The sequence below is a fragment of the Saccopteryx bilineata genome, chromosome X (assembly GCF_036850765.1).
Source record: "Saccopteryx bilineata isolate mSacBil1 chromosome X, mSacBil1_pri_phased_curated, whole genome shotgun sequence".
NCBI classification, from domain to species: domain Eukaryota; kingdom Metazoa; phylum Chordata; class Mammalia; order Chiroptera; family Emballonuridae; genus Saccopteryx; species Saccopteryx bilineata.
Genome location: NC_089502.1, coordinates 71,068,980 through 71,094,714, shown reverse-complemented (window position 1 = coordinate 71,094,714; position 25,735 = coordinate 71,068,980). Strand labels below are relative to the sequence as shown.

Sequence of the window (25,735 nt, the reverse complement as noted above, 5' to 3'; positions counted from 1 at the left end):
GAAGAGATAAAGGGCGTAAGATTTTGGTAGGGGTTGGTAAAGGGCATGGAAGCCACTGATGAGGATTGTACTGGACCATGCCGAATTGGAAGCTGGAAGCTGTGTAGGGGAGACAAAGTAGAGGAAGAGACAGGGTCAGAAATTGTAAGTCAATCAATACAATGCTCCTCACTGGGGCTCAACATTTAAGAAAGATGTTATAAGAATTGCATTTAGCTTTTAGATGAAAGCAAATGACCGACCATAGTTCATTTTTACCAAGAACATGTTCATGTGCTAATTTCTAATGGGGATACAGTCCGTTAGTTAAAAATATACCAGAGTAAGTTCAAAATGGAAAACTGGCTGTTTTGTTTTATTTTGTTGTTGTTTTTTTTGCCATGACCTACAGTGTACCCTGAGTCAAACTGTGTTATCTCAGTGCTCTCTTATTAAATAAAGAATTTCTTCCATTGATTCTTCCCCTTAATCAACAGCTAGCTATATTAAATTGTCCGTTTATTCACAAATGTGTCGCAAACACTTACTTTGTTAAAAACATCGTGCCTGGGCACTTGTGGGCTTGTTGACTAAACTCATCCAAATGATCTCTCCTAACCAGATACCTTAGATGACTAACACACTGCTTTAAGAAATAGTTTAAATTTGTCAATTCCTGTTCCTTTGTGGGAAGTTTCCTGCTGGGGCTTCTATAGCTAAATTCTTTTGTATTTTTCCAAAGTTAGAAGCAGGAAGGCAGTCAGACAGACTCCTGCATGTGCCCGACGAGGATCCACCCGGCATGCCCACCAGGGGATGATGATCTGCAACCAGAGCCATTCTAGAGCCTGAAGCAGAGGCCATGGAGCCATCCTCAGTGCCTGGGACACCTTTGCTCCAATGGAGCCTTGGCTGCAGGAGGGGAAGAGAGAGACAGAGAGAAAGGAGAGGGGGAAGGGTGGAGAAGCAGATGGGCACTTCTCCTGTGTGTCCTGGCCAGGACGAACCCAGGAATTCCATACACCAGGCCAACACTCTACCACTGAGCCAACTGGTCAGGGCCGCCAAATTCTTATTAATGTTATGAAGGTCTTTTGAATTAGTTCTATAAAAAGAACTTTAGAGATATGAATAGATCCAGATAAATCAACAACTACTAAAATGAGTGAAAATGTTTGTGCTTAATGAGCTTCTGCAAAAGGACCCTAGGGTTTTTGGGGTCTTTGTCAAAAAGAATGGTCGGCAAAGCTCTGTATTCTGCAGTATTTTAACTCTGAAAACCTTTGCTTGAAATATAACACTCCTAATTACCAAACCTCAATTTCCCCATTTGAAAAATGTAAATAATTATTCCCTGTCTACTTCATGAAACTAAAATAATGCTCTAAGGGCTTAGGATGTAGTAAAGCCTTCAAGGAATCAGAGACATCTTTTTCTTTGTCTGCAGGGCTACCTGAAGCAATGCCGAAAGAGAAGGGACATGTTCAGTGATGAGCAACTGAAAATCATTTTTGGGAACATTGAAGACATCTACAGGTTTCAGATGGGATTTGTGCGAGACCTGGAGAAACAGTACAACAATGATGACCCCCACCTCAGTGAGATAGGACCCTGCTTCCTGGAGCATGTAAGTATTTTCTCCTTTGGGAAGGGTTTTAAGAGAGGTTACGAAGCAATGGAAGGAGTGTCTGAGCTGTCTGGTCCTGCTAGGCTGCTTTGTCCTGTGGTAGGGGATGGATTCCTTTCTGTCTCTGATGTTGACAACTTAGCCAGAGTAGGAGGACTTAGGAAGGTACTGTGATTTGGAGTAGGACTTTTTTTTTCTACACTTTCCCACCCTTTTCTGTCTCCTTTCAGAGAGTTGCCAGTAGGATTTTTCTTCAGTTTCTGTTTTCTTGTTGGGTCCAGTTCCTATGGAACCCAATGTTTGGGGGAAGAATCTGAAGTTATTCATTGTGTGGAGAATCCAGGAATATGAGAAATAGGAGATACCATGGTCAGTATGAAAGTAGTTCTTGGTGACATATTTAGGGGAGAGCACTAGGGTAGGAGAAGTAACATGTAGGTAAAGAGGCCATGTGACTTCGAAGAAGGAGAACTAAGAAATAGGAAAGGTAGGGTTTAAGTCCTGTGTCTGTAGTCATTGTTTGGGTGACTTTAGATAAGTCCCTTACTTTCTTTGGACCTCCTCATATGGAATATAAGAAGGTTTCACTCTAAACCCCTAAGGTTCTCTAACATCTTTTGGGTTTCATTCAGATGATCTAGTTGTTTTGACAACTCTCCTCCCCCTTTTTATAAAGTATTTATTTTTAAAAAGATAACGTGCACATGATACACATTTCAAGTAGCACATAAAAAGTACACAGCTACAAGTAAATCTTCTTGCAAATTCTCCTGCTTTGCTTATGGATATGTCATTTGGTGATTGTTAGAAGGATTCACATAACATATAGTTATACTCATGGTTATAATTAATTACAGCTAAAGGCTAGAAAGCAAAACTAGCAAAAAGAAAAGGCACAGAGGATAAAGTCTGGAGGAAACCAGGCACAAGTTTCTAAGAGTCTTTTCCCGGTAGAGTCACATAGGATGCACTTATTTTCCCTTGCAATGAGTTGTCACAAAGCATATGAAATAATGTCTAACAGGGAAACTCATTAGGGACTCAGTGCTTAAGGATTTTATGGAGGTCCGGTCATGTAGGTACCCTCTGCCTAGTGTGTATCCAAATTCTAGACTCCTGGAAGGAGAGAGGGCATTCAGAATAAACCATATTGTTTATACAAAAAGTTTAGGCACAGTAAGCCACTATTGTCAGGGAATGATGAGAACCCTCTTGAGATACAAGTTCCAAGATGCCAGTCAAGGGTCAACATTTCAAGTAGGTCTAAGGACAGCAGTGTCAGGCCTGATATGTTAAATTTTTTCTACACAGTATTTAAACTGGTTCAGTCATTCTAGAAAGCACATGGGAAGTATTTATCAAAGATAACCATGCATATGGTTCCATTTCTGAATATGTTTCCCAGAGAAGTTCTTACAGAAATCCCCGAGGGAGCATTTACAAGACTGTTCATTACATGGCAATGTTATGTGTGGTGGAATACAATTAGAAGCAATTTAGGTATTTATTACCAAGGGATAGATAGAAACAGATATGAGATGATGACTGTGAAGTGTTATGTAACAAGAATCAACAGAGTAGATATATGAACCTAATAAGAATATGCATAGATATCATAAACACAGTGTTGAGTAAGGTAAGTAGAATATAGAATAGTGGTTTTCAGTGGAAGCCTGCCTTGTGCGTTGTAAGATGTTTAACAGCATTTCTGGTCTCTACCCACTGGGTGCTAGTAGCAACTCTCACTGCCCAAGTTATGACAACCAAAAATATCTTCAGACATTGCCAAATGTCACCTGGGGGTCAAAAAGATCCATTGAAATGGTCATATGCTTTTATCCTTTAATTGGTTAAAATGGTGAATTTTGATTGATTAATTTTCACATTAAATGAGCATTATGTTTCTGGGATAAACCCTATCTAATCATGTATTATACTTTTTTATGGAGCACTTTGTCTTGAAAAAATTGGACTGTTTACCCATTTATTATTCAGTTCTAGGATTTCATTTTTATCAGCTTTTTTTAGGTATAAGATTCACCAATTTTAAGTGTATAATTTGATGAGTTTTAGCATATGTATATAGTTGTGTACTTATCTACATCGAGATGTAGAACATTTATAACACTTTATCATCTTCTCTTGTTTTCTTTATGTAGTCAGTTTCTGCTCCCACCCTTGGCCATTGGCAATCATTAATCTGCTTTCTGTTACCCTAATTTTACTTTTTCTAGGATGTCATATAAATGGAATCATATAGTAGTAATCCTTTGTGCTTACCTCTTTTTGACTGAGCATAATGCCTTTGATATTCATCCATGCTGTTGAATGTATCTGTAGTTGGTTCTTTTTATTACTTAGCAATAGCTTAGTAATATTCCATTGAATGGTTATACTACCCATTCAGCAATTTATTCCAGGACATCTGAGTTATTTACTAGGTTGTTTACATCTGTGGGATTACTAAATTGCATGATAAATATTTGTTTAACTTTATAAGATACTGACAAACTATTTTCCAAAGTTGCTATACCATTTTGCATTCCCATCCTAATATATGAGTTCCAGTTCCACATGGTTGCCAGCACGTGGTAATAGTATTTCTTTTCTTTCTTTTTTAATTTTGTTTTATAAAATTAATTTATTGTGTTAACATGGTTTCAAGTGTTTCATTCAATAAAACACCCTCAACCCCCCACATGATGCCCCATGCAATGTCTCTTTCCATTTGTTTTGCCCCCTTTACCTCTACCTCTACCTCCATCCCCCTTTTCCCTCTGTGACTTGCTGTCCTGTTGTCTGTATCTATATGTTATGCATATATAATTTGGCTAATCCCTTCATCTTATTTGATCCTATCCTCTCATCCCCTTTCCTCTGACAGCTGTCCTTCTGTTCTTTGTAACCCTGCCTCTGTTTCTGTTTTGTTCCTCAGTTTATTGTGTTCGTTAGAGTCCACATATAAGTGAGATCATATGATATTTGTCTTTCTCTGCCTGGCTTATTTCATTTAGTATAATAATCTCCATATCTATCTATGCCATTGCAAAAGGTAAGATTTCCTTCTTTATCATGGCTGTATAATATTCCATCATGTATATGTACCACAGTTTTTTTATCAATTAGTCCACAGTTGGACATTTGGGCTGTTCCCAGATCTTGGCTGTTACAAACAATGCTGCAACAAACATGAGGGTACATATCTTCTTTTGAATGAATGTTTTGGGCTTCTTAAGGTATACTCCTAAAAGTGGAATATCTGGGTCATAAGGCAGTACCATTTTTAATTTTTTTGAGGAAATACCATGCTGTTTTCCAGAGTGGCTGCACAAGTTTGCATTCCCACCAGCAGTGCAGGAGGGTTCCCTTTTCTTCACACCCTTGCCAGCACTTGTTGTGTATTGATTTATTAATGAGAGCCATTTTAACAGGCATGAAGTGATATCTCATTGTGGTTTTAATTTACATTTCTCTCATGATTAGTGAAGTTGAACATCTTTATGTCCTCTTTGGAGAAGAGTCTATTCATTTCCCTTGCCCATTTTTAAATTGGATTGTTTACTTTCCTGCTGTTGAGGTTTAGAAGTTCTTTATAAATTTTGGTTATTATAATACCCCTTAACAGATGTATTAGTGAATATATTCTCCCATTGAATGGGTTGTCTTTTTATTTTTGTTAATGATATCTTTTGTTGTGCAAATATTTTTCTTTTGATATAGTCCCATTTGTTTGTTTTGTCCTTTATTTCACTTGTCTGTGGTGATATATAGGCAAATATATTGCTAGGAGAAATATCAGAGAGTTTACTGCCTGTGTTCTTCCAAGATTTTTATGGTTTTACAACTTACATTTAAGTCTTTTATCCATTTTGAATTTGTTTTTGTGAGTGATGTAAGTTAGTAGTCTACTTTCATTTTTTCATGTATCTGTCCAACTTTTCCAACACCATTTATTGAAGACGCTGTCTTTACTCCATTATATACTCTTATCTCCTTTGTTAAATATTAATTGTCGATAAAGGAATTGGTTTATGTCTGGGTTCTATGTTCTGTTCCATTGGTCTGTATACCTGTTCTTATGCCAGTACCAGGCTGTTTTAATTACAATGGCTTTATAGTATAACTTGATATAAGGAAGTGTGATACGTCCCACTTTGGTCTTCATTTTCAAGATTGTTGAGGCTATTTGGGTTATTTTTTGGTTCCATATAAGTTTTTGGAATATTTGTTCTAGATCTGTGAAGTATGCCATTGGTACTTTAATAGGAATTGCACTGACTCTATAGCTTGTTTTGGCTAACATGGGCATTTTAATAATGTTAATTCTTTCTGTCTGTGAACACAGTATATGCTTTAATTTGCTTGTATCTTCCTCAATTTCTTTTTTCAATGTCTTAAAATTTTCTGAGTATGTCTTTTACCGGCTTGGTTAAATTTATTCCTAGGTACGTTGTTGTTGTAGTAGTGAAGGGGACTGTTTCTTTATTTCTCTTTGTGATAATTTACTGTTGGTGGATAAAAATGCCACTGATTTTTTATGTGAATATTAATTTATATCCTGCCACCTTGCCAAATTCATTTATCAGGTCTAGTGGTTTTTTGGTTGAGACTTTAGAGTTTTCTGTGTATATAGTATCATGTCATCAGCAAATAATGATAATTTTATATCTTCTTTTCCAATTAGGATACCATTTATTTCTTCTTCTTGTCTGCTTGCTGTGGCTAGTCTGGCTAGCACTTCCAGAACTATGTTGAATAAGAGTGGGGAAAGTGAGCAACCCTCTTGTTCCTGATCTTAGGGGAATTGCTTTTAATTTTTGCTCATTGAGTATGATGTTGGCTGTTGGTTTGTCATATATGGCCTTTATTATTTTGAAGTATGTTTTCTATATTTTCACTTTGGTGAGAGTTTTGATCATAAATGGGTGCCGGATTTTATCAAATGCCTTTTCTGCATTGATTGATATGATTAAGTGATTTTTATACTTCATTTTGTTTATGTGATGAGTCAAATTTATTGATTTGCAAATATTGTACTAGCCTTGCCTCCCTGAAATAAATCCCACTTGATTATGATGTATGATTTTTTAATATATTGCTGGATTTGGTTTGCTAATATTTTGTTGAGAATTTTAGCATCTATGTTCATCAGGGATATTGGCCTATAGTTTTCTTTTTTGTAGTGTCTTTACCTGGTGTTGAAATTAGGATAATGCTTGTCTTATGGAATGAGCTTGGACGTCTTCTCCTTGAATTTTTTGGAATAGTTTGAGAACGATAGGCGCTAAGAAATGGCTCCTACTGCAGTGAATCAAGGGCCCCAGATGGGCAGAGCATCACCCCCTAGTGGGCTTGCTGGGTGGATCCTGGTGGGAGCACATGCAGGAATCTGTTTCTGTCTCCCCTCCTCTCACTAAATAAATTTAAAAAATTCAGTTAATCTATTGTGTCCTTTAAGGCCGCTGTTCCTTTGTTGATTTTCTATCTAGAGGATCTATCTGTTGATGTTAGTGGAGTATTAAAATCCCCTACTATTATAGTATTGCTGTCGATCTTGCCCTTTATGTCCATCAAAATCGGCTTTATATATTTAGGTGCTCTTATATTAGGCACATAAATATTTACAATGGTTATATCCTCCTTCTGGACTGCTCCATTTTCATTATGTAGTGGCCTTTATCCCTTAGTATAGCCTTTGGTTTTTTATTTTAATTTTTATTTACTTTTTGTTTATTCATTTTAGAGAGGAGAGGGAGAGACAGAGAAAGAGAGGAGAGACAGAGAGAGAGAAAGGGGGAGGAGCTGGAAGCATCCACTCTCATATGTGCCTTGACCAGGCAAGCCCAGGGTTTTGAACCGGCGGTCTCAGCATCTCCAGGTCGACACTTTATCCACTGTGCCACCACAGGTCAGGCCAGTATAGCCTTTGTTTTAAAGACTATTTTGTCAAATATAAGTATTGCAACCTCAGCTTTTTTTTTCATTTCTATTAGCATGAAATACTTTTCTTTCCATCTCTTCACTTTCAGTTTATGTGTATCTTTTGTTCTGAAGGGGGGTCTCTTGTAGACAGTATATATGTGGGTCCTAGTTTCTTATGCAGGCACCTACCCTATGTCTTTTGATTGGATCATTTAATCCATTTTTATATAAGGTTATTATTTTTTAATTTTTTTAAGTTTTATTAATTTTAATGGGGTGATATTGATAAATCATGGTACGTAATTCAGAGAAAACATCTCTACGTTATTTTGACATTTGATTATGCTGCATTCCCATCACCCAAAGTCCAATTGTCTTCAGTCACCTTCTAGCTGGTTTTCCTTGTGCCCCTCCCCTCCCCCAAATCCTCCCTCTCCACCCCCACCCCGTAACCCCCACACTCTTGTCCATGTCTCTGAGTCTCATTTTTATGTCCCACCTCTGTATGGAATCATACAGTTCTTAGTTTTTTCTGATTTATTTATTTTGCTCAGTATAATGTTATCAAGGTCCATCCATGTTGTTGTAAATGATCCAATGTCATCATTTCTTATGGGTGAGTAGAATTCCATAGTATATATGTACCAAAGCTTTTTAATCCACTAGTCCACTGACGGACACTTGAGCTATTTCCAGATCTTCGCTATTGTGAACAATGCTGCCATAAACATGGGGGGTGCATTTCTTCGTTTCAAACAGTGCTATGGTGTTCTTGGGGTATATTTCTAAAACTGGTATAGCTGGGTCAAAAGGAAGTTCGATTATTCATTTCTTGAGAAATCTCCATTCTGTTTTCCACAGTGGATGCACCAGTCTGCATTCCCACCAGCAGTGCAGGAGGGTTTCCTTTTCTCCACATCATCGCCAGCACTTATTCTGTGTTATTTTGTTGATGAGTGCCATTCTGACTGGTGTGAGGTGATATCTCATTGTGGTTTTAATTTGCATTTCTCTAATGATTAGTGATGTTGAGCATTTTTTCATATTCCTATTGGCCATCTGTATGTCCTCTTTGGAGTAGTGTCTATTCATTTCTTTTTCCCATTTTTTTATTGGATTGTTTGTCTTCCTGGTATTGAGTTTTACAAGTTCTTTATAAATTTTGGTTATTAACTCCTTATCAGGCGTATTGTCAAATATATTCTCCCATTATGTAGTTTGTCTTTTTATTCTGTTCTTATTGTCTGTAGCTGTGCAGAAGCTTTTTAGTTTGATGTATCTGCTCATTTGTTTATCCTGTCTTTTATTTCACTTGCCCATGGAGATAAATCAGCAAATATATTGCTGCGAGAGATGTCCGAGAGCTTACTACCAATGATTTCTTCTAAGATGCTTATGGCTTTACAGCTTACATTTAAGTCTTTTATCCATTTTGACTTTATTTTTGTGAATGGTGTAAGTTGGTGGTCTAGTTTCATTTTTTTGCAGGTAGCTGTCCAATTTTCCCAACACCATTTGTTGAAGAGGCTGTCTTTACTCCAATGTATGCTATTACCTCCTTTGTCAAATATCAGTTGTCCATAAAGGTGTGGGTTTATTTCTGGGTTCTCAGTTCTGTTCCATTGATCTATATGCCTGTTCTTATGCCAGTACCAGGCTGTTTTGAGTACAAAGGCCTTGTAGTATAAATTGATATCCAGAAGTGTGATACCTCCCACTTTATTCTTCCTTTTCAAGATTGCTGAGGCTATTCGTGTTCTATTCTGGTTCCATATAAATGTTTAGAATATATGTTCTATATCTTGGAAGTAAGTCATTGGTATTTTAATCAGTATTGCATTGAATTTATGAATTGCTTTGGGTAATATAGACATTTTAATGATGTTTATTCTTCCTAACCATGAGCACAGTATATGCTTCCACTTGTTTGTATCTTCCCTGATTTCTTTTATCAATGTTTTATAATTTACCGAGTACAAGTCTTTGATCTCCTTGGTTAAATTTATTCCTAAGTACTTAATTTTTTTGGTTGCAATGTTAAAGAGAATTGCTTCCTTATTTTCTCTTTCTGACAGTTCATTGTTAGTGTAAAAAAATGCCTCTGATTTCTGAGTATTAATTTTATATCCTGCCACCTTGCTGAATTCATTTATCAGGTCAAGTAGTTTTTTGACTGAGACTTTAGGGTTTTATATATACAATAACATATCATCTGCAAATAATAATAGTTTTACTTCCTCTTTTCCTATTTGGATGCCTTTTATTTCTTCTTCTTGTCTGATTGCTGTGGCTAGGACTTCTAGAACTATGTTGAATAAGAGTGGTGAAAGGGGCACCCCTGCCTTGTTCCTGATCTTAAGGGGATTGCTTTTAATTTTTGCCCATTGAGTATGATATTGTCTATGGGTTTGTCATAGATGACCTTTATCATGTTGAGGTATGTTCACTGCATTCCCACATTGCTGAGAGTTTTGATCTTGAATGGGTGCTGGATTTTATCAAATGCTTTTTCTGCATCTATTGAAATTATCATGTGGTTTTTCTCCTTCCTTTCCTTTATGTAATTGAATCACATTGATTGATTTGCGAATATTGTACCAGCCTTGCCTCCCAAGAATAAATCCCACTTGATCATGGTGTATGATTTTTTTCATATATTGCTGGATCCGGTTTGCTAATATTTTGTTAAGTATTTTAGCATTTAAATTCATCAGGGATATTGGCCTATAATTTTCTTTCTTTGTGTTGTCTTTGCCTAGTTTTGGAATCAGAATTATACTCGCCTCATAAAAGGAGCTTGGAAGTCTTCCTTTCTCTTGAATTTTTTGAAATAGCTTGAGAAGGATAGGAGTTAGTTCTTCTTTGAACATTTGGTAGAATTCACTTGCGAAGCCATCAGGCCCAGGACTTTTCTTTTTTGGGAGTTTTTTGATAACTGTTTCTATCTCATTTGTTGTAATTGGTCTGTTTAGGTTTTCTGATTCTTCCAGATTAATTTTTGGAAGATTATATGTTTCAAGGAATATTTCCATTTCATCTAGGTTGTCTAGTTTTTTGGCGTACAGTTCTTCATAATATTTTCTTACAGTATTTCGTATTTCTGTTGTGTTGGCTGTTATTTCTCTATTCTCATTTCTAATTTTATTTATTTGAGTCCTGTCTCTATTTTTCTTGGTGAGTCTGGTTAAAGGTTCATTGATCTTGTTTACCTTTTCAAAGAACCAGCTCCTGGTTTCATTGATCCTCTGCATTGTTTTTTTAGCCTCTATGTCATTTATTTCTGCTCTGATCTTTATTATTTTCTTCCTTCTACTACCTCTGGGCTTTACTTGCTGTTCTTTTTCTAATTCTTTTAGACACAGGGGTAAGTTGTTTATTTGAGTTTTTTCTAGCTACTTGAGGTATGCCTGTAATGCTATGCACTTCCCTCTCAGTACTACTTTTGCTGTGTCCCATAAATTTTGAGTTGATGTATGCTCATTATCATTCGTTTCTAGGAATTTTTTTATTTCTTCTTTGATCTCATTTTTAGTCCATTCGTTATTTAAAAACCTGCTGTTTAGTTTCCATGTGTTTGAGAATTTTTAAGTTTTTCTGTTATGGTTGATTTCTAGTTTCATGCCATTGTCATCAGAGAAAGTGCTCGATATGATTTCAATCTTCTTAAATTTGTTGCGACTGCTTTTGTGCCCTACCATGTGGTCTATCCTAGAGAATGTACCATGAACACTTGAAAAGAATGTATATTCTGCTGCTTTAGGGTGAAAGGTTCTGAAGATATCTATTAAATTGAGTTGATCTAATATGTCCTTTAAGTCTGTTGTCTCTTTGTTAATTTTCATTCTTGAGGATCTATCTAGTGATGTCAGTGGGGTATTGAAATCTCCTACTATTATCTTATTGCTGTTGATCTCGCCCTTTAAATCTATCAAAGTCTGCTTTATATATTTAGGTGCTCCTATATTAGGTGCGTAAATATTTATAATGGTTATATCTTCTGTTAGATTGCTCCCTCTATCATTATGTAGTGACCTTCTTTATCTCTTACTATATCCTTTGTTTTAAAGTCCATTTGATCTGATATAAGTATTGCTACCCCAGCTTTTTTTTCATTTTCATTTGCGTGAAATATTTTTTTCACCCTTTTATCTTCAGTCTATGTGCATCTTTTGTTTTAAGGTGTGTCTCTTGTAGACAGCATATATATGGGTCCTGGTTTCTTATCCATGCAGCTACCCTATTTCTTTTGATGGGATCATTTAATCCATTTACATTTAAGGTTATTTATATGTAATTGTTTATTGCCATTTTATTCTTTAAAGCTGTATTTCTCTTTTGCTATATTCTTTTTCTTTTTTGATCTATTTACAACAGGCCTCTTAGCATTTCTTGCAGCTTTGGTTTGGTTATAGTGAATTCCTTGAGGGGTTTTTTTTGTTTGTTTTTGTTTGTTTGTTTTTTGTCTGGAAAGCTTTTTTATTTCTCCTTCAATTTTAAACAATAGCCTTGCTGGATAAAGTAATCTTGGCTGTAGGCTCTTCTTCTGCATTACTTTGAATATTTCTTGCCATTCCCTTCTGGCCTCAAGTGTTTCTGTTTAGAAGTCGGATGTCATTCTTATGGGGACTCCTTTGTAGGTGATCGTCTTTTTCTCAATCAGCTTTTAATATTTTCTTTTTATCACTTAGATTTGGTATTTTAATTATTATGTGTCTTGGTGTAGATTTCTTTGGGTTTCTCTTTAATGGAGTTCTCTTTGCTTCTTGAACTTGTGAGATGTTTTCCTGCCTTAATTGAGGAAAATTTCCAGCTATGATATGTTTGAACAAAGTCTCTATCCCTTGTTCTTTCTCTTCTTCTTCAGGAACCACTATGATGCGGATGTTATTTCTTTTCATGTTGCCACAGATCTCTGTTAGAGTTTCCTCAGACTTTTTTTTGCTCTGCTTCCATGCCTTTATTTATCTTGTCCTCTAACTCGCTGATTCAGTTCTCAGCTTCATCCATCCTGCTTTTAATTCCTTCCATTGCATTCTTTATTTCTGATATAGTATTTGTCATTTCTGAATGATTCTTTTTTATTATTTCAATGTCCTTTTTTGTATTTGCTATCTCTTTATTTAGGTGTTTATAATGACCATATATTGCTCTTCTAATATCTTTGAGCATCCTAACAGTCGTTATTTTAAACTCTGCATCTAGTAATTTGGTTATATCTGACTCATTCATGTTCTTTTCTGGGGATTTCTCTTGATTCATTTGTGTTTCATTTCTCTGCCTTCTCATTTTCTCTGTGTAAAATAAGGTTTTGGTCAATGGAGTCCACTGGGTATGCCCTCTGTGTTCCCTAGGTGTGGTCTGTCTGCAGTGCTGCCACACCCTCTGCTATTGCTGCCTAGGGCGTTTGAGTATCGGCGTTGCTGGTGCCTGCTCCCTGGGGCTGTTTCAGTTGTTTCCGCCTCTCTTTCACAGGAGTGGCTGTGATCTCATGCTAGGGTGTACAAGACTTGGTGGCCTTGGCCTTTGCCCCACCCCCACAGGTGGCATTATGCTCAGCCCCAAGGGCAGGGGTGAGCACCTTTTCTCAGCTGCGGGTCTCCACCTGATTCTGGGCTTTCGCCCGACCCTTGCAGGAGGAGCCTGCTCGTGGTACGGCTGCAAGCCTTGGCTCCACAGGCTGGGTGGGACTGTGTGCCCACACTCAGTAGCAGGACTCTGCCTGTTCTGGGCTTTTGGTTCCACCCCCGCGGGAGGAGCCAGCTCCCATGTCAGGTCACAAGCCTTGGTTTTGCAGGCTAGGAAGGGCTGTGCTCCTGTGCCCTTGCTCAAGGGCAGGTCTCCACCCCTTCTGGGGGTCCTGCCCTCCCCCCCCACAGTCTGGATTGCAGGTGGCCCGCAGCTGGGCTTGACCACTTTTGCACGTCCCCACCTCCCCAGCTGGGCAATTTTGAGCACACAGCTGGGCCTCAGTGGTGGCCAGCCGGCTTCTGCCCTTGCCAACAGAATCATGCTTCTGCATCCTGCCACTGCCTGCTTTCGGGCAAGCCCTCAGCCGTGTGGGTGGGTGTGCTGCAGTTCAGACCCTAAGACTCACTACTGTATTCCCAAAAGCTCCCTCCTTCTAATCGAATCTGCTTTGAGTGCCGCAGGAGAGCTTGTTTGGCTGGTGTCCTGCTTCCCTTTGCTGGTATTGCTGTTTACAGGGGAAATATTAACTTCAGATTTGGGAAGTGAATCATCCCAGAGGTTAGGGTGGCTGTCTCTCAAAATGTTTCTCCCTGTGCCTCCTAGATTACACTCTCTTCCTGCTACTTCAGACCTTTCCTGTCTCCCCATCCCCCGGAGCCCCAGGTGAGTGGTTGTGAGAGAGTTTTTCTGCGATTCTTTAAGAAGAATCCTGGGTCTGAGACATCTGTCTCTTTCTCACAAACAGTATCCTGTCTTGTTTCCAGCTAAATACTTTCCATACGCCTCTTCTAGGCTCTGGGGCTGCAGGCTGGGGCTTTGTTCCTGGGACTCAGGACCCTCCCTTCTCTGCTAAACTCACTTCCCGCCACATGAGTCTCTCCGTGCTGCTGTTTATTCCAGGGAGCTGGGAAGCCCTCTTCACGTTTCCGCTTTTCCTACCAGTCTCAGTGGGACTTCTTCAGTGTTCCTTGGTTGAAGGGACCTCTTAGTTTAGTCCAAAGTTGGTTTTTCCAGATGAAGGTTTTTAAAAATCAGTTTATAATCCATTTTGGTTCTGGAAGGTGGAAGTTGGTACATCTGCCTACTCCATTGCCATCTTGTCTTCTATATAAGGTTATTATTGATATATACTTATTTATTGCCATTTTATTCTTCAAACCTACAATGCTCTTTCTCTCAATTTCTCTTTTTCTTTGCTCTTTTTATATAGCAGGGACTTTGACATTACTTGAAATACTGGTTTGGTTGTAATGTTCTTGAGTCTTTTTTTTTTTTTTGTCTGGGAAGCTCTTTATTTCTCCTTCAATTTTATTTTTAGATTTCTTTTATTGATTGATTTTTGGAGAGAGATGAGAGAATGAAAGGGAGGGAGAGTGAGAAAGAGGGGAGAGAAGCAGAAAGCATCAACTTATAGTTGCTTCCTGTATGTGCCTTGACATGGCAAGCCCAGGGATTTGAACCCAAAAATGGCCAAGCCCTCGACCAGTCCAAACAATAAGCTCCAGGTAACCCACACCTTGATTTTTCATACTCCAAGCCTCTCTCCTTTCCCCCTGTTGAACCCTAGCCCAGTGGGGCAAGATATCCAGGAACCAGGTTTGCCGGCTGTGAAGCTTCACCCTGTCCAATGTGCACGTGAGCCATTGTGCAGGTTCTAACCACAGAAAGCAGAACTCTCTTCAGCTGGGCCTGGTGTCTGAAGAGCCCTCCCTAAGATCTCACCACCAGCAAGGGTTGTTAGGTCCTGAGCTGATGCTCTCTGGAGCTGGCCATGGGATGTGCTGGCCTTAGGCCTTCCTGGAGGGAACCCAGTGCAGACCAGTGGGAGACACTTCCCGTGACTGGTCCTTAGCAACCTTCTTGGAACTATAAGCAAACCAGATTATGTGGCTTCCTCTGCTGGGCTTAGGTACACATGGAAATAACAAACTGCACACCTAGGCTGGCTTTTACCCATACCGGACCTGAGGGAAAGTCAGCAAAAGGCCCAAGGATTCCCAGATTGCCTCCTGCTACCTCTGTCTACTGGCTGCTTTTTGGGCTTGGCCACTGAAAACAAACCTCTGGTATAGTCTAGAGCCTGGGGAAGTCCAGGGATTAGGTAAGTTAGGTATGGCTCTCGCCCCTTTACCCCAGGTTTCAGTCTGTCCTGACTTTTTCAGATCTCAGAAGGGTATGGCTACCAGGAGTTCAGTGGTTGTGGCCTCTAAAACCTAGGTATGTGGGCTGCCCACAGACCAGACAGTTTTTACTGAATCTCCTGTGAGGTGAAAGCATATCATATTCTTGGGAGAGTGCAGGGAAAAGTTCTAGCTCAATGCCAGAAAACTGAATTATTGACACACCCCTGCTTACTGGCTTTCTTCTCAGAATGACTCAGTGGGTACCCCATAGGGTGGGGAAAAAGAGACTCTTGAGGGTGGAACAGTTGTTTCCCCAAGCTGCTGCTGCACAGAATGGACTGCTCTACCCATGAAATATGAGGACTGCAATATTGGAGAATGACTAAGCACAGGGGTTCCAGTGGCTGTCCCACACAGTGTCTCTCCCTGGGCCACCAACTTCACACTCTCCTAACACAACTTTAGTCCTCTCAGCCCTCTCTCCACCAAGCCCCAGGTAAGTGTCTGTGAATGAGATTTTCTGCACGGGCCCTTTAAGATGGTACCTGCATCTATGACAGCTTTGTCTCTTTCTCGCAGACAACCTCACCTCTTTTTACTGCCAAATGCTATGAGCCTCTCCTAGGCTCTTGAGTTCTACACTGGGGTACCCAGCATGGCACTAAGGATCCTCCCATCTAAGGGCAAAAGTCCCTGCAATCACAGTCCCTCTGAACCCTCAGCTGCCAACCACTGCTGGGAGTGGGTCCACCTTTTTTACATCTCCACCCTTCCTACCAGTCTTGATGTGGCTTCTGTGACTCCTTGCTTATAGACTCCTCTTTATTTAGTCCAAAATCATTTTTTAGGATAATTGTTCTTAAATTTAGTTGCAATCCAATCTGGTCCCGGGAGGTGGCAGTTGGGATGTCCTCCTACTCTGTCGCCATCTTGGAATCTCTTAGTAATTTTTTATTGCAGCCATTCTGATAAGTGTTTACTGGTATTTCATTGTGAATTTAATTTATATTTCCTTAATGTTAATGATGTTGAGTATTTTTTCATGTAATTATTGTATATCTGTGTAAAGTCTTTGGTGAAGTGTTGTTCAGGACTTTTGCCTAGATTTAAGAAGATTATTTATTTTCTTACTGTTTAGTTTCAGGAGTTCTTTATTTATTCTGTTTGTATGTCCTTGATCGGATATGTGATTTGCAAATACTTTCTTTCAGTCTTTATGTAATGCCAGTGGTTGAGGCAAAGCCAGGTTCACACTGGATTTGGGCAGATGATAGAGGAACTGCAGAGCCAAAAAGCAGTGGGCCATTACCATTTATTAGAATCTCCAACATTGTAGGAGCAAATATGCAAGGGAAACTGCTTCTTATGGCAGCAGCTGCATGAACAGCAAAATGTCCCCTCATAGTGGCAGGCAAGCGATCTGCAGTCCACTGTGAGGGAAAGCACTTGGAGCCATATATAGGCTATACATGTGCTGGTGCAATAATCATGCAAAGTGTAAATGAGCAAGTTTAAAACAGCTGTTTTCCCAAAACTATACCCTAGTCTTTCATTTAGTTAACCATGTCTTTGAAAAGCATCAGCTTAATTTTGTTGAAATTCAATTTATAATTATTTCCTTTTATGGCTCATGTTTTTGGGGGCCTTGCTTAAGAAATCTTCACTTAATCTAAGGTCACAATTATTTACCCTACAGTCTTATTAAGGTTGTGTAGCTTTATTTCTTTTTAGGTATTTGTGTGTGTGTGTGTGTGTGTGTTTCAGAGAGAGAGAGAGAGAGAGACAGAGAGACAGAGAGAGACAGAGAGATGGAAAGATAGAGACACACAGGCTGGAAGGGAGAGAGATGAGAAGGATCAATTCTTTGTTATGGCTCCTTAGTTGTTCACTGACTGCTTTCTCATATGTGCCTTGACTGCGGAGACTACAGCAGACCGAGTGACCCCTTGCTCAAACCAGCAACCTGGGGCTCAAGCCAGCGACCTTGGGCTTCAAGCCAGTGACCTTTGGACTCAAGCCAGCCAGCATGGGGTCATGTCTATGATCCCAAGCTCAAGCCAGTGACCTTGCACTCAAGTGGGATGAACCCATGCTCAAGCCAGAGAACTCAGGATTTTGAACCTGGGTTCTCCATGTCCCAGTCCGGTGCTCTATCCACTGCATCACCACCTGCTCAGGCTCTGTCAGTTGTTTTTGTTTGGTGGTATTCTATACGTCTTTCCCCTGTTTATTCTTTTTAAGCTGTGTGTGCTTCAGTAGTGGCTTTTTATGGGTGTTTATAATTAGTTTATTAAAAGAAAACTGTTCACATCTACAAGAGTGCTTTGTGTTATGAGTGCTGCTGCACTCCATCCTCCTTTACTACCACAGATCTTTATCCTCTCTCCTTTTATGTTATTGTTGCCACAGATTATTCTTGTTTTTAAAGTGACCATGTTGGAGCTTTTACTTGTAGTTTGGATTTGTTTTTTTCTTTGTATCTGGTCAAATAAAACCCTTGAGTATTTCCTGTTTTGGGGATATTCTGATGATAAATTCCCTCAGCTTCTGTATGTTTGTAAAAAATTTTATTTCTACTTCATATTTGAAGGATAGATTTGATGGATATAGTATTCTTGGCTGGTAATTCCTCTCTTTCAGTATTTTGAATGTTTGGGTTTACTCTCTTCTGGCTTATAGAGTTTCTGCTGAGAAGTTTGATGATAACCTAATGGGCTTTCCTTTATATATTAGGTTCTGCTTTTCCCTAGCTGCCTTGAGTATTCTTTCTTTGTCATTAATTTTTGACAATTTTGTTATGATGAGCCTTGGAGTAGGTCTATTTGGGTTGTGGTAACTTGGTGTTCTGTTTGCTTCTTGGATTTGAAGCTCTAACTCTTTCCATAGGCTTGGGAAGTTCTCATCAATTATTTGTTTGAATAGGCTCTCCATTCCCTTCTCCCTTTCTTCTTCTTCTGGTATACTCATTATTCTTATATTGCTCTTTCTGATGGATTCAGACAATTCTTATAGAGCTCTCTCAGTTTTTTTTTTTTTAATTCGTGAGTCTCTCCTCTTCTCTCTGTAGAATCTCTAGTTGCCTTTCATTGATTGCTCTTATTCTTTCCCCTATCAGGCTTGTCCTTTAGCTAAATGTGCTACCTCAGTGTTAATACATGTATTGAATTCTTCATTTCTGTTTATAAAATTTCAATCTCCTTTGTGAGGTATTTGTTTTCTGAGCTCATTAATTGCCTATTGGTGTCTCTCACATCTCAATTATTTTCAGAACTTTAATTTTGAATTCTCTATAATTTCACTCCAAGATTTGCATATGATTGAGATTTTTTTCTGGAGATTTTTAATTTTCTGAACTATGTCTCTGTCTTATGTAACCATGGTATTCAATTTCTTCTTCCTTGATGGCTTTTGAGAGTGATATTATTAAGAATGCTAACAAATAAGCAACTAAAAATAAAAAAATTAGAGTAGAAAAATACAACAAAAATATAAAAAAATTTAAAAGTTATGACAAGAGAAACCACAGAAAAAGGACCAAAGCATACAAAAAATTTAAAAACAAAACACCACAAAAAATAATAAACATAAATTTGAAGATTAAATTCAAAAGAGAAAAAAAGAATAAGAAGGAAAAATGGAAAAAAGTAGAAGAAAAAGAAAAAATAAATTTTAGTTTTGAGAGATTTCTTCCAGTAGGTGTTGCTGTAAAACTTTTAGTTCTGTGAAGTTCCTGTGCTGTCCACTGCTGAGATATTGCTGTCATAATAATGTAGGCAGTGCCACAGTTGTGTTGGTGGGTAGGTCATGTTATGAGGTCTTTACAGCTTTGACATTATGACTTCAGCCTCATGGCTTCAGCTTCTGGCGTTACAGCTGCAGCAGTGATGATCTCAGGCTTCTGGGCTCTCCTTTCCACATCTCCACAGACATGGAGACTAGACATGAAGCATCTCTGTTTTCAGGGGAAAGAGTGGCTCTGGAGAGCTAGCTGTGAGATTTGTTTCTGCCACTGTTTGTACCGCAAGGTGAGGGAGGCAGGATCTGGGAGGTTGGGGATCACACTTTAGCTTTCCTTGTGTTTTCCAGGTTCAGGCAGACCACAGGAACATTCTCTTTGGCCTTGCAATCTGGCCGCTTTGGTTTATCTCCCCCTTTGCCCCTCCTTCTCACTGCTCTTCCCAGCATAAAATCCAGTTACCCCAAGTTTCCCTCTCCATGTCCCTCAAACAAGAGCCTGAGATTCCCTTCTCCCCATAGTCCAGCAGAGACAAAACCCCACTCACTCCAGGTTGGTCTCCTCTCCTTTCCAAAACCCACTGCTAATGTGTTTTATCTCCCACCCGCCTTTTCACCCTCTCCCACTTTTGGTCCATTTGTTACATGGATCTTTCAGGTGCACCTGTGAGCCCAGATGAGGTTCCTTTGCTGCATTATAGTTGTTCAATTATTTGAAATTTCAAGGGGAAAGATCAGGAGTATCTCTCACACCACCATTACTCTGAGGTCATCTCAAGAGAGAATAGCTTTATTTCTTATATTTAGGTCTATGATCCTTATTTTGAGGTAATTTTTATAAGTGGTGTAAAATGAAGGTCCAAGTTAATTTGTTTTCATAAGGATATCCAGTTCTTCCAGCACCATTTGTCAAAAAACACTTAATTCTCTCATTAAATTACCTGGGAATCTGTCAAAAGTCAAGTGATAATATATATGTGAGTCTATTTTTAGGGATACTACTAGTCTGTTCCAGTGGTCTAGGTAACTATTCATATACTAGTACCACACTGCTTTTGTTGTTATTTTGTGGTAGTGGTTGTTTTATTGAGAAATAATTGACAAACATTATAATAGATTCAGATGTATAACAATAATTCCATATTTATGTATATTGTGAAATGATCACAATAGGTCTAGTTAACATCCATTACCATAGGGGTTTTTTTTTTACAATTTTTTTCTCTCACACTGTTTTGACTAATACAGCTTCATAGCAAGTCTTGAAAGTAGGTAGCATATGTCCTTTGAATTCATTCTTTTGTAAAACCGTTTTGGCTATTTTAGATAAGTGTTTTTATTTTCTTTTTAGCAAGAGAGACAGACAGACAGTCAAGGAGAGACAGAAAGGGATAGAAATGAGAAGCATCAACTAATAGTTGTAGCACCTTAGTTGTTCATTGATTGCTTTCTCATACATGTCTTGACTGGGGGCCTCCAGGCGAGCCAGTGATCCCTTGCTCAAGTCAGTGACCTTTTGGCTCAAGCCAGCAATGTTTGGGCTCAAGACAGGGACCATGGTGTTATGTCTATGGTTATGTCTAGCTGGCGACGCCACACTCAAGCTGGATGAGCCAGCACTCAAGCCAGCAACCTTGAGGTTTTGAACCTGGGTCCTCAGCATCCCAGGCCAAGGTTCCATTCACTGTACTGCTACCTGGTCAGGCTATTTTAAATAAGTTTTATGTCTATATATATATTAATGTCATCACAATGAATTTTTTCTCTTATTTCTGTTTTATCTATATGAGATGAAGGATATTACCTAAACCTATATGGTAATCTATTTCACAACATATGTAAATCAAGCCATCATGCTATATATCTTGAAATTATACAATGATATATGCCAATTATTTCTTTATGACATTGGAAACAAAGAAAGAAAGAATCAGTTTTCCTGACCAGGTGGTGATACAGTGGATAGAACATCGGCCTGGGACACAGAGGACCCAGGTTTAAAACCCTGAGGTAACCAGTTTGAGCACAGGCTCATCAGCTTGAGTGCAGGATTGCTGGCTTGAGTGTGACATCATAGAGATGACCTTATGGTCACTGGCTTGAGTCCAAAGGTCACTAGCTAGAAGCCCAAGGTCTCTGGCTTGAGGTCAAGGTCACTGGCTTGAGCAAGGGGTCACTGGCTTAGCTGCAGCCCTCTGGTCAAGGTATCTAAGAGAAAGCAATCAATGAACAACTAAGGTGCTGCAACTATTAGTTGATGCTTCTTATCTCTCTCCCTTCCTGTCTGTCTGTCTCTCCTTCCTCTCAATTAAAAAAGAAGAAGAATTAAGTTTGCCAAGTTGTACCAAAAAGCAAAAACAAAGAAAAAACTCTGTCAGCATTTTGCTCAGTATTGCATTAGATCTGTAAAAAATTGACATGTTTTCAGTTCCATGAACCTCAGTTTATCTATTTAGGTTTTCTGTAATTTCCTCTAGCATTATTTCTAGGTTTCATTGTTTAGGTATTGATCTTGTTATTTTTTAATATATTTTTATTATTAATTTAATGCAGTGACAATGATAAATCAGGGTACATATGTTCAGAGAAAACATCTCCAGATTATTTTGACATTTGATTATGTTGCATACCCCTCACCCAAAGTCAAATTGTCTTCTGTCACCTTCTATCTGGTTTTCTTTGTGCCCCTCCCCTTCCCCACCCATCCCTCTCCCTCCTCATCCCCTCCCCACCCCCCACCCCACCCCCCATTACCATCACATTCTTGTCCATGTCTCTGAGTCTCATTTTTATGTCCCATCTATGTATGGATTTATATAGTTCTTAGTTTTTTTCTGATTTACTTATTTCACTCCATATAATGTTATCAAGGTCCATCCATGTTATGGTAAATGACCTGACGTCATCATTTCTTATAGCTGAGTAGTATTCTATAGTATACAGTGTGTCTGTAAAGTCATGGTGCACTTTTGGTCACAGGAAAGCAACAAAAGATGATAGAAATGTGAAGTCTGCACCAAATAAGAGGAAAACTCTCCCAGTTTTATACCTATTCAGTGCAGTTTGATGTGAGCTCACACACAGATTTTTTAGGGCTCCTTAGGTAGCTATCCCGTATAGCCTCTACAGACTCGTCACTGACTGATGACCTACCAGAACGGGGTTTCTCCAACAAACTGCCGGTTTCCTTCAACTGTTTATCCCACCAAGTAATGTTATTCCTATGTGGTGGCGCTTCGTTATAAACATGCCGATTCACGTTGCACTTTGGTCACGGATTCGAATTTAGCAAGCCACAGAACACACTGAACTTTCCTATGTACTGTCCACATCTCAACTGGCATGGCTGTGGGCTGCTCTGCTGTATACAGGGTGTTATGTCATATCTGCACATGCGCATATGCTGCCACATCATCCTACAGAAACTGGGAGGGTTTTCCTTTTATTTGGTGCAGATTTCATATTTTAACATCTTTTGTTGCTTTCCTGTGACCAGTCAAAAGTGCACCATGAATTTACGGACACACTGTATATTTACCAAAGCTTTTTCATCCACTCATTCACTGACAGACACTTGGGTTATTCCCAGATCTTTGCTATTGTGAACAATGCTGCCATAAACATGGGGGTACATTTCTCCTTTTGGAACAGTTCTATGGTGTTCTTTGGGTATATTCCTAAAAGTGGGATAGCTGGGTCAAAAGGCAGTTCGATTTTTAATTTTTTGAGGAATCTCCATATTGTTTTCCACAGTGGCTGCACCAGACTGCATTGCCACCAGCAATGCACGAGGGTTCCCTTTTCTCCACATCCTCACCAGCACTTAATCTCTGTTGTTTTGTTGATGAACTCCATTCTGACTGGTGTGAGATGATATCTCATTGTGGTTTTAATTTGCGTTTCTCTAATGATTAGTAATGTTGAGCTTTTTTTTTATATATATATATTTCTGAAGCTGGAAAAAGGGAGAGACAGTCAGACAGACTCCCGCATGCGCCCGACCGGGATCCACCCAGCACGCCCACCATGGGGCGACGCTCTGCCCACCAGGGGGCGATGCTCTGCCCATCCTGGGCGTCGCCATGTTGCTACCAGAGCCACTCTAGCGCCTGGGGCGGAGGCCACAGAGCCATCCCCAGTGCCCGGGCCATCTTTGCTCCAATGGAGCCTTGGCTGCGGGAGGGGAAGAGAGAGACAGAGAGGAAGGCGCGGCGGAGGGGTGGAGAAGCAAATGGGCGCTTCTCCTGTGTGCCCTGGCCGGGAATCGAACCCGGGTCCTCCGCACGCTAGGCCGACGCTCTACCGCTGAGCCAACCAGCCAGGGCCGAGCATTTTTTAATATGCCTATTGGCGATCTGTATGTTCGCTTTGGAGAAGTGTCTATTCATTTCTTTTACCCATTTTTTGATTGGATTGTTTGTCTTCCTGGTGTTGAGATTACAAGTTCTTTATAAATTTTGGTTATTAACGTTTTTTTGGGTTTTTTTTACAGAGACAGAGAGTAAGAGAGAGGGATAGATAGGGACAGACAGACAGGAATGGAGAGAGATGAGAAGCATCAATCATCAGTTTTTCGTTGCAACACCTTAGTTGTTCATTGATTGCTTTCTTATATGTGCCTTCACCATGGGGCTATAGTAGACCAAGTAACCCCTTGCTCCAGCCAGCGACCTTGGGTCCAAGCTGGTGAGCTTTGCTCAAACCAGATGAGCCTGCACTGAGGCTGGCGACCTCATGCTCTCAAACCTGGGTCCTCGACATTTCAGTCCGACGCTCTCTCCTCTGTACCACCGCCTGGTCAGGCGGTTATTAACCTCTTATCAGAGGTATTGTCAAATATGTTCTCCCATTGTGTAGTTTGTCTTTTTATTCTGTTCTTATTGTCTTTAGCTGTGCAAAAGCTTTTAGTTTGATATAGTCCCATTTGTTTATCCTGTCTTTTATTTCACTTACCTGTGGAGATAAATCAGCAAATATATTGCTGCAAGAGATGATAGAGAGCTTACTGCCTATGTTTTCTTCTAAGATGCTTATGGTTTCACGGCTTACATTTAAGTCTTTTATTCATTTTGAGTTTATTTTTGGTAATGTAAGTTGGTGGTCTGGTTTCATTTTTTTTGCAGGTAGCTGTCCAATTTTCCCAACACCATTTATTAAAGAAGCTGTCTTTACTCCATGGTATGCCCTTACCTTCTTTGTCAAATATCAGTTGTCCATAAAGCTGTGGGTTTATTTCTGGGTTCTCAGTTCTGTTTCATTGATCTATATGCCTGTTCTTATGCAGTACCAGGCTATTTTGAGAACAATGGCCTTGTAGTATAACTTGATATCAAGAAGTGTGATACCTATCACTTTATTCTTCTTTTTTAAGATTGCTGAGGCTATTCGTGTACTTCTTTGGTTCCATATAAATTTTTGGAATACGTGTTCTATATCTTTAAAGTATGTCATTGGTATTTTAATTGTTATTGCATTGAATTTATAAATTGCTTTGGGTAATATAGAAATTTTAATGATGTGTATTCTCCCTAACCATGAGCACGGTATATGCTTCCACTTGTTTGTATCTTCCTTGATTTCTTTTATCAATGTTTTATAAGTTTGTGAGTACAAGTCTTTTCTCTCCTTGGTTAAATTTACTCCTAGGTACTTTATTTTTTTGGGTTGTAATAATGAAGGGGATTGTTTCCTTAATTTCTCTTTTTCATTGTTCATTCTTGGTGTATAAAAATGCCTCTCATTTCTGAGTATTAATTTTATATCCTGCCACTTTGCTAAATTCATTTATCAGGTCCAGTAGTTTTTTGACTGAGACTTTAGGGTTTTCTATATACAATATCTTATCATCTGCAAATAATGATAGTTTTACTTCTTCTTTTACAATTTGGATGCCTTTTATTTTTTCTTCTTGTCTGATTGCTGTAGCTAGGACTTCCAGTACTATGTTGAGTGAGAGTGGTGAAAGGGGCACCCCTGCCTTGTTCTTGATATTAAGGGGATTGCTTTTAATTTTTGCCCATTGAATATGATATTGGCTCTTGGTTTGTCGTCATAGATGGCCTTTATTATGTTGAGATATGTTCCCTGTATTCCCACTTTGCTGAGAGTGTTGACAATGAATGGGTGCTGGATTTTATCAAATGATCTTTCTGCATCTATTGAAATTATCATCTGCTTTTTGTCCTTCCTTTTATTTATGTGATGAATCACATTGATTGATTTGCAAATGTTGTACCACCCTTCCCTCCCCAAAATAAATCCTACTTGATCATGGTGTATGATTTTTTCCATATATTGTTGGACCTGGTTTGCTAATATTTTGTTGAGGATATTAGCATCTATATTCATCAGGGATATTGGCCTATAATTTTCTTTCTTTGTGTTGTCTTTGCCTAGTTTTGGAGTCAGAATTATGCTCGCCTCATAAAAGGAGCTTGAAAGTCTTCCTTCCTCTTGAATTTTTTGAAATAGCTTGAGAAGGATAGGAATTAGTTCTTCTTTGAATATTTGGTAGAATTCACTTGTGAAGCCATCAGGCCCAGGACTTTTCTTTGTTGGGAGTTTTTTGATAACTGTTTTGATCTCATTTGTTGTAATTGGTCTGTTTAGGTTTTCTGATTCTTCCAGATTGATTTTTGGAAGATTGTATGTTTCGAGAAAT

General features: G+C 39.0%; 1 protein-coding gene across 11 annotated transcripts in view; it reads left to right on the top strand.

Annotated features, from left to right (window-relative positions):
• The window catches only part of ARHGEF9 (Cdc42 guanine nucleotide exchange factor 9), a 382,466-nt gene that overhangs the window by 293,655 nt on the left and 63,076 nt on the right, over window positions 1-25,735 (top strand). For all 11 annotated transcript variants that reach the window (XM_066250140.1, XM_066250146.1, XM_066250148.1 and 8 more), the window contains one exon: window positions 1,427-1,606. In XM_066250140.1, coding sequence (XP_066106237.1) covers window positions 1,427-1,606 — 180 coding nt within the window. The remainder of the gene's footprint in view (window positions 1-1,426; window positions 1,607-25,735) is intronic.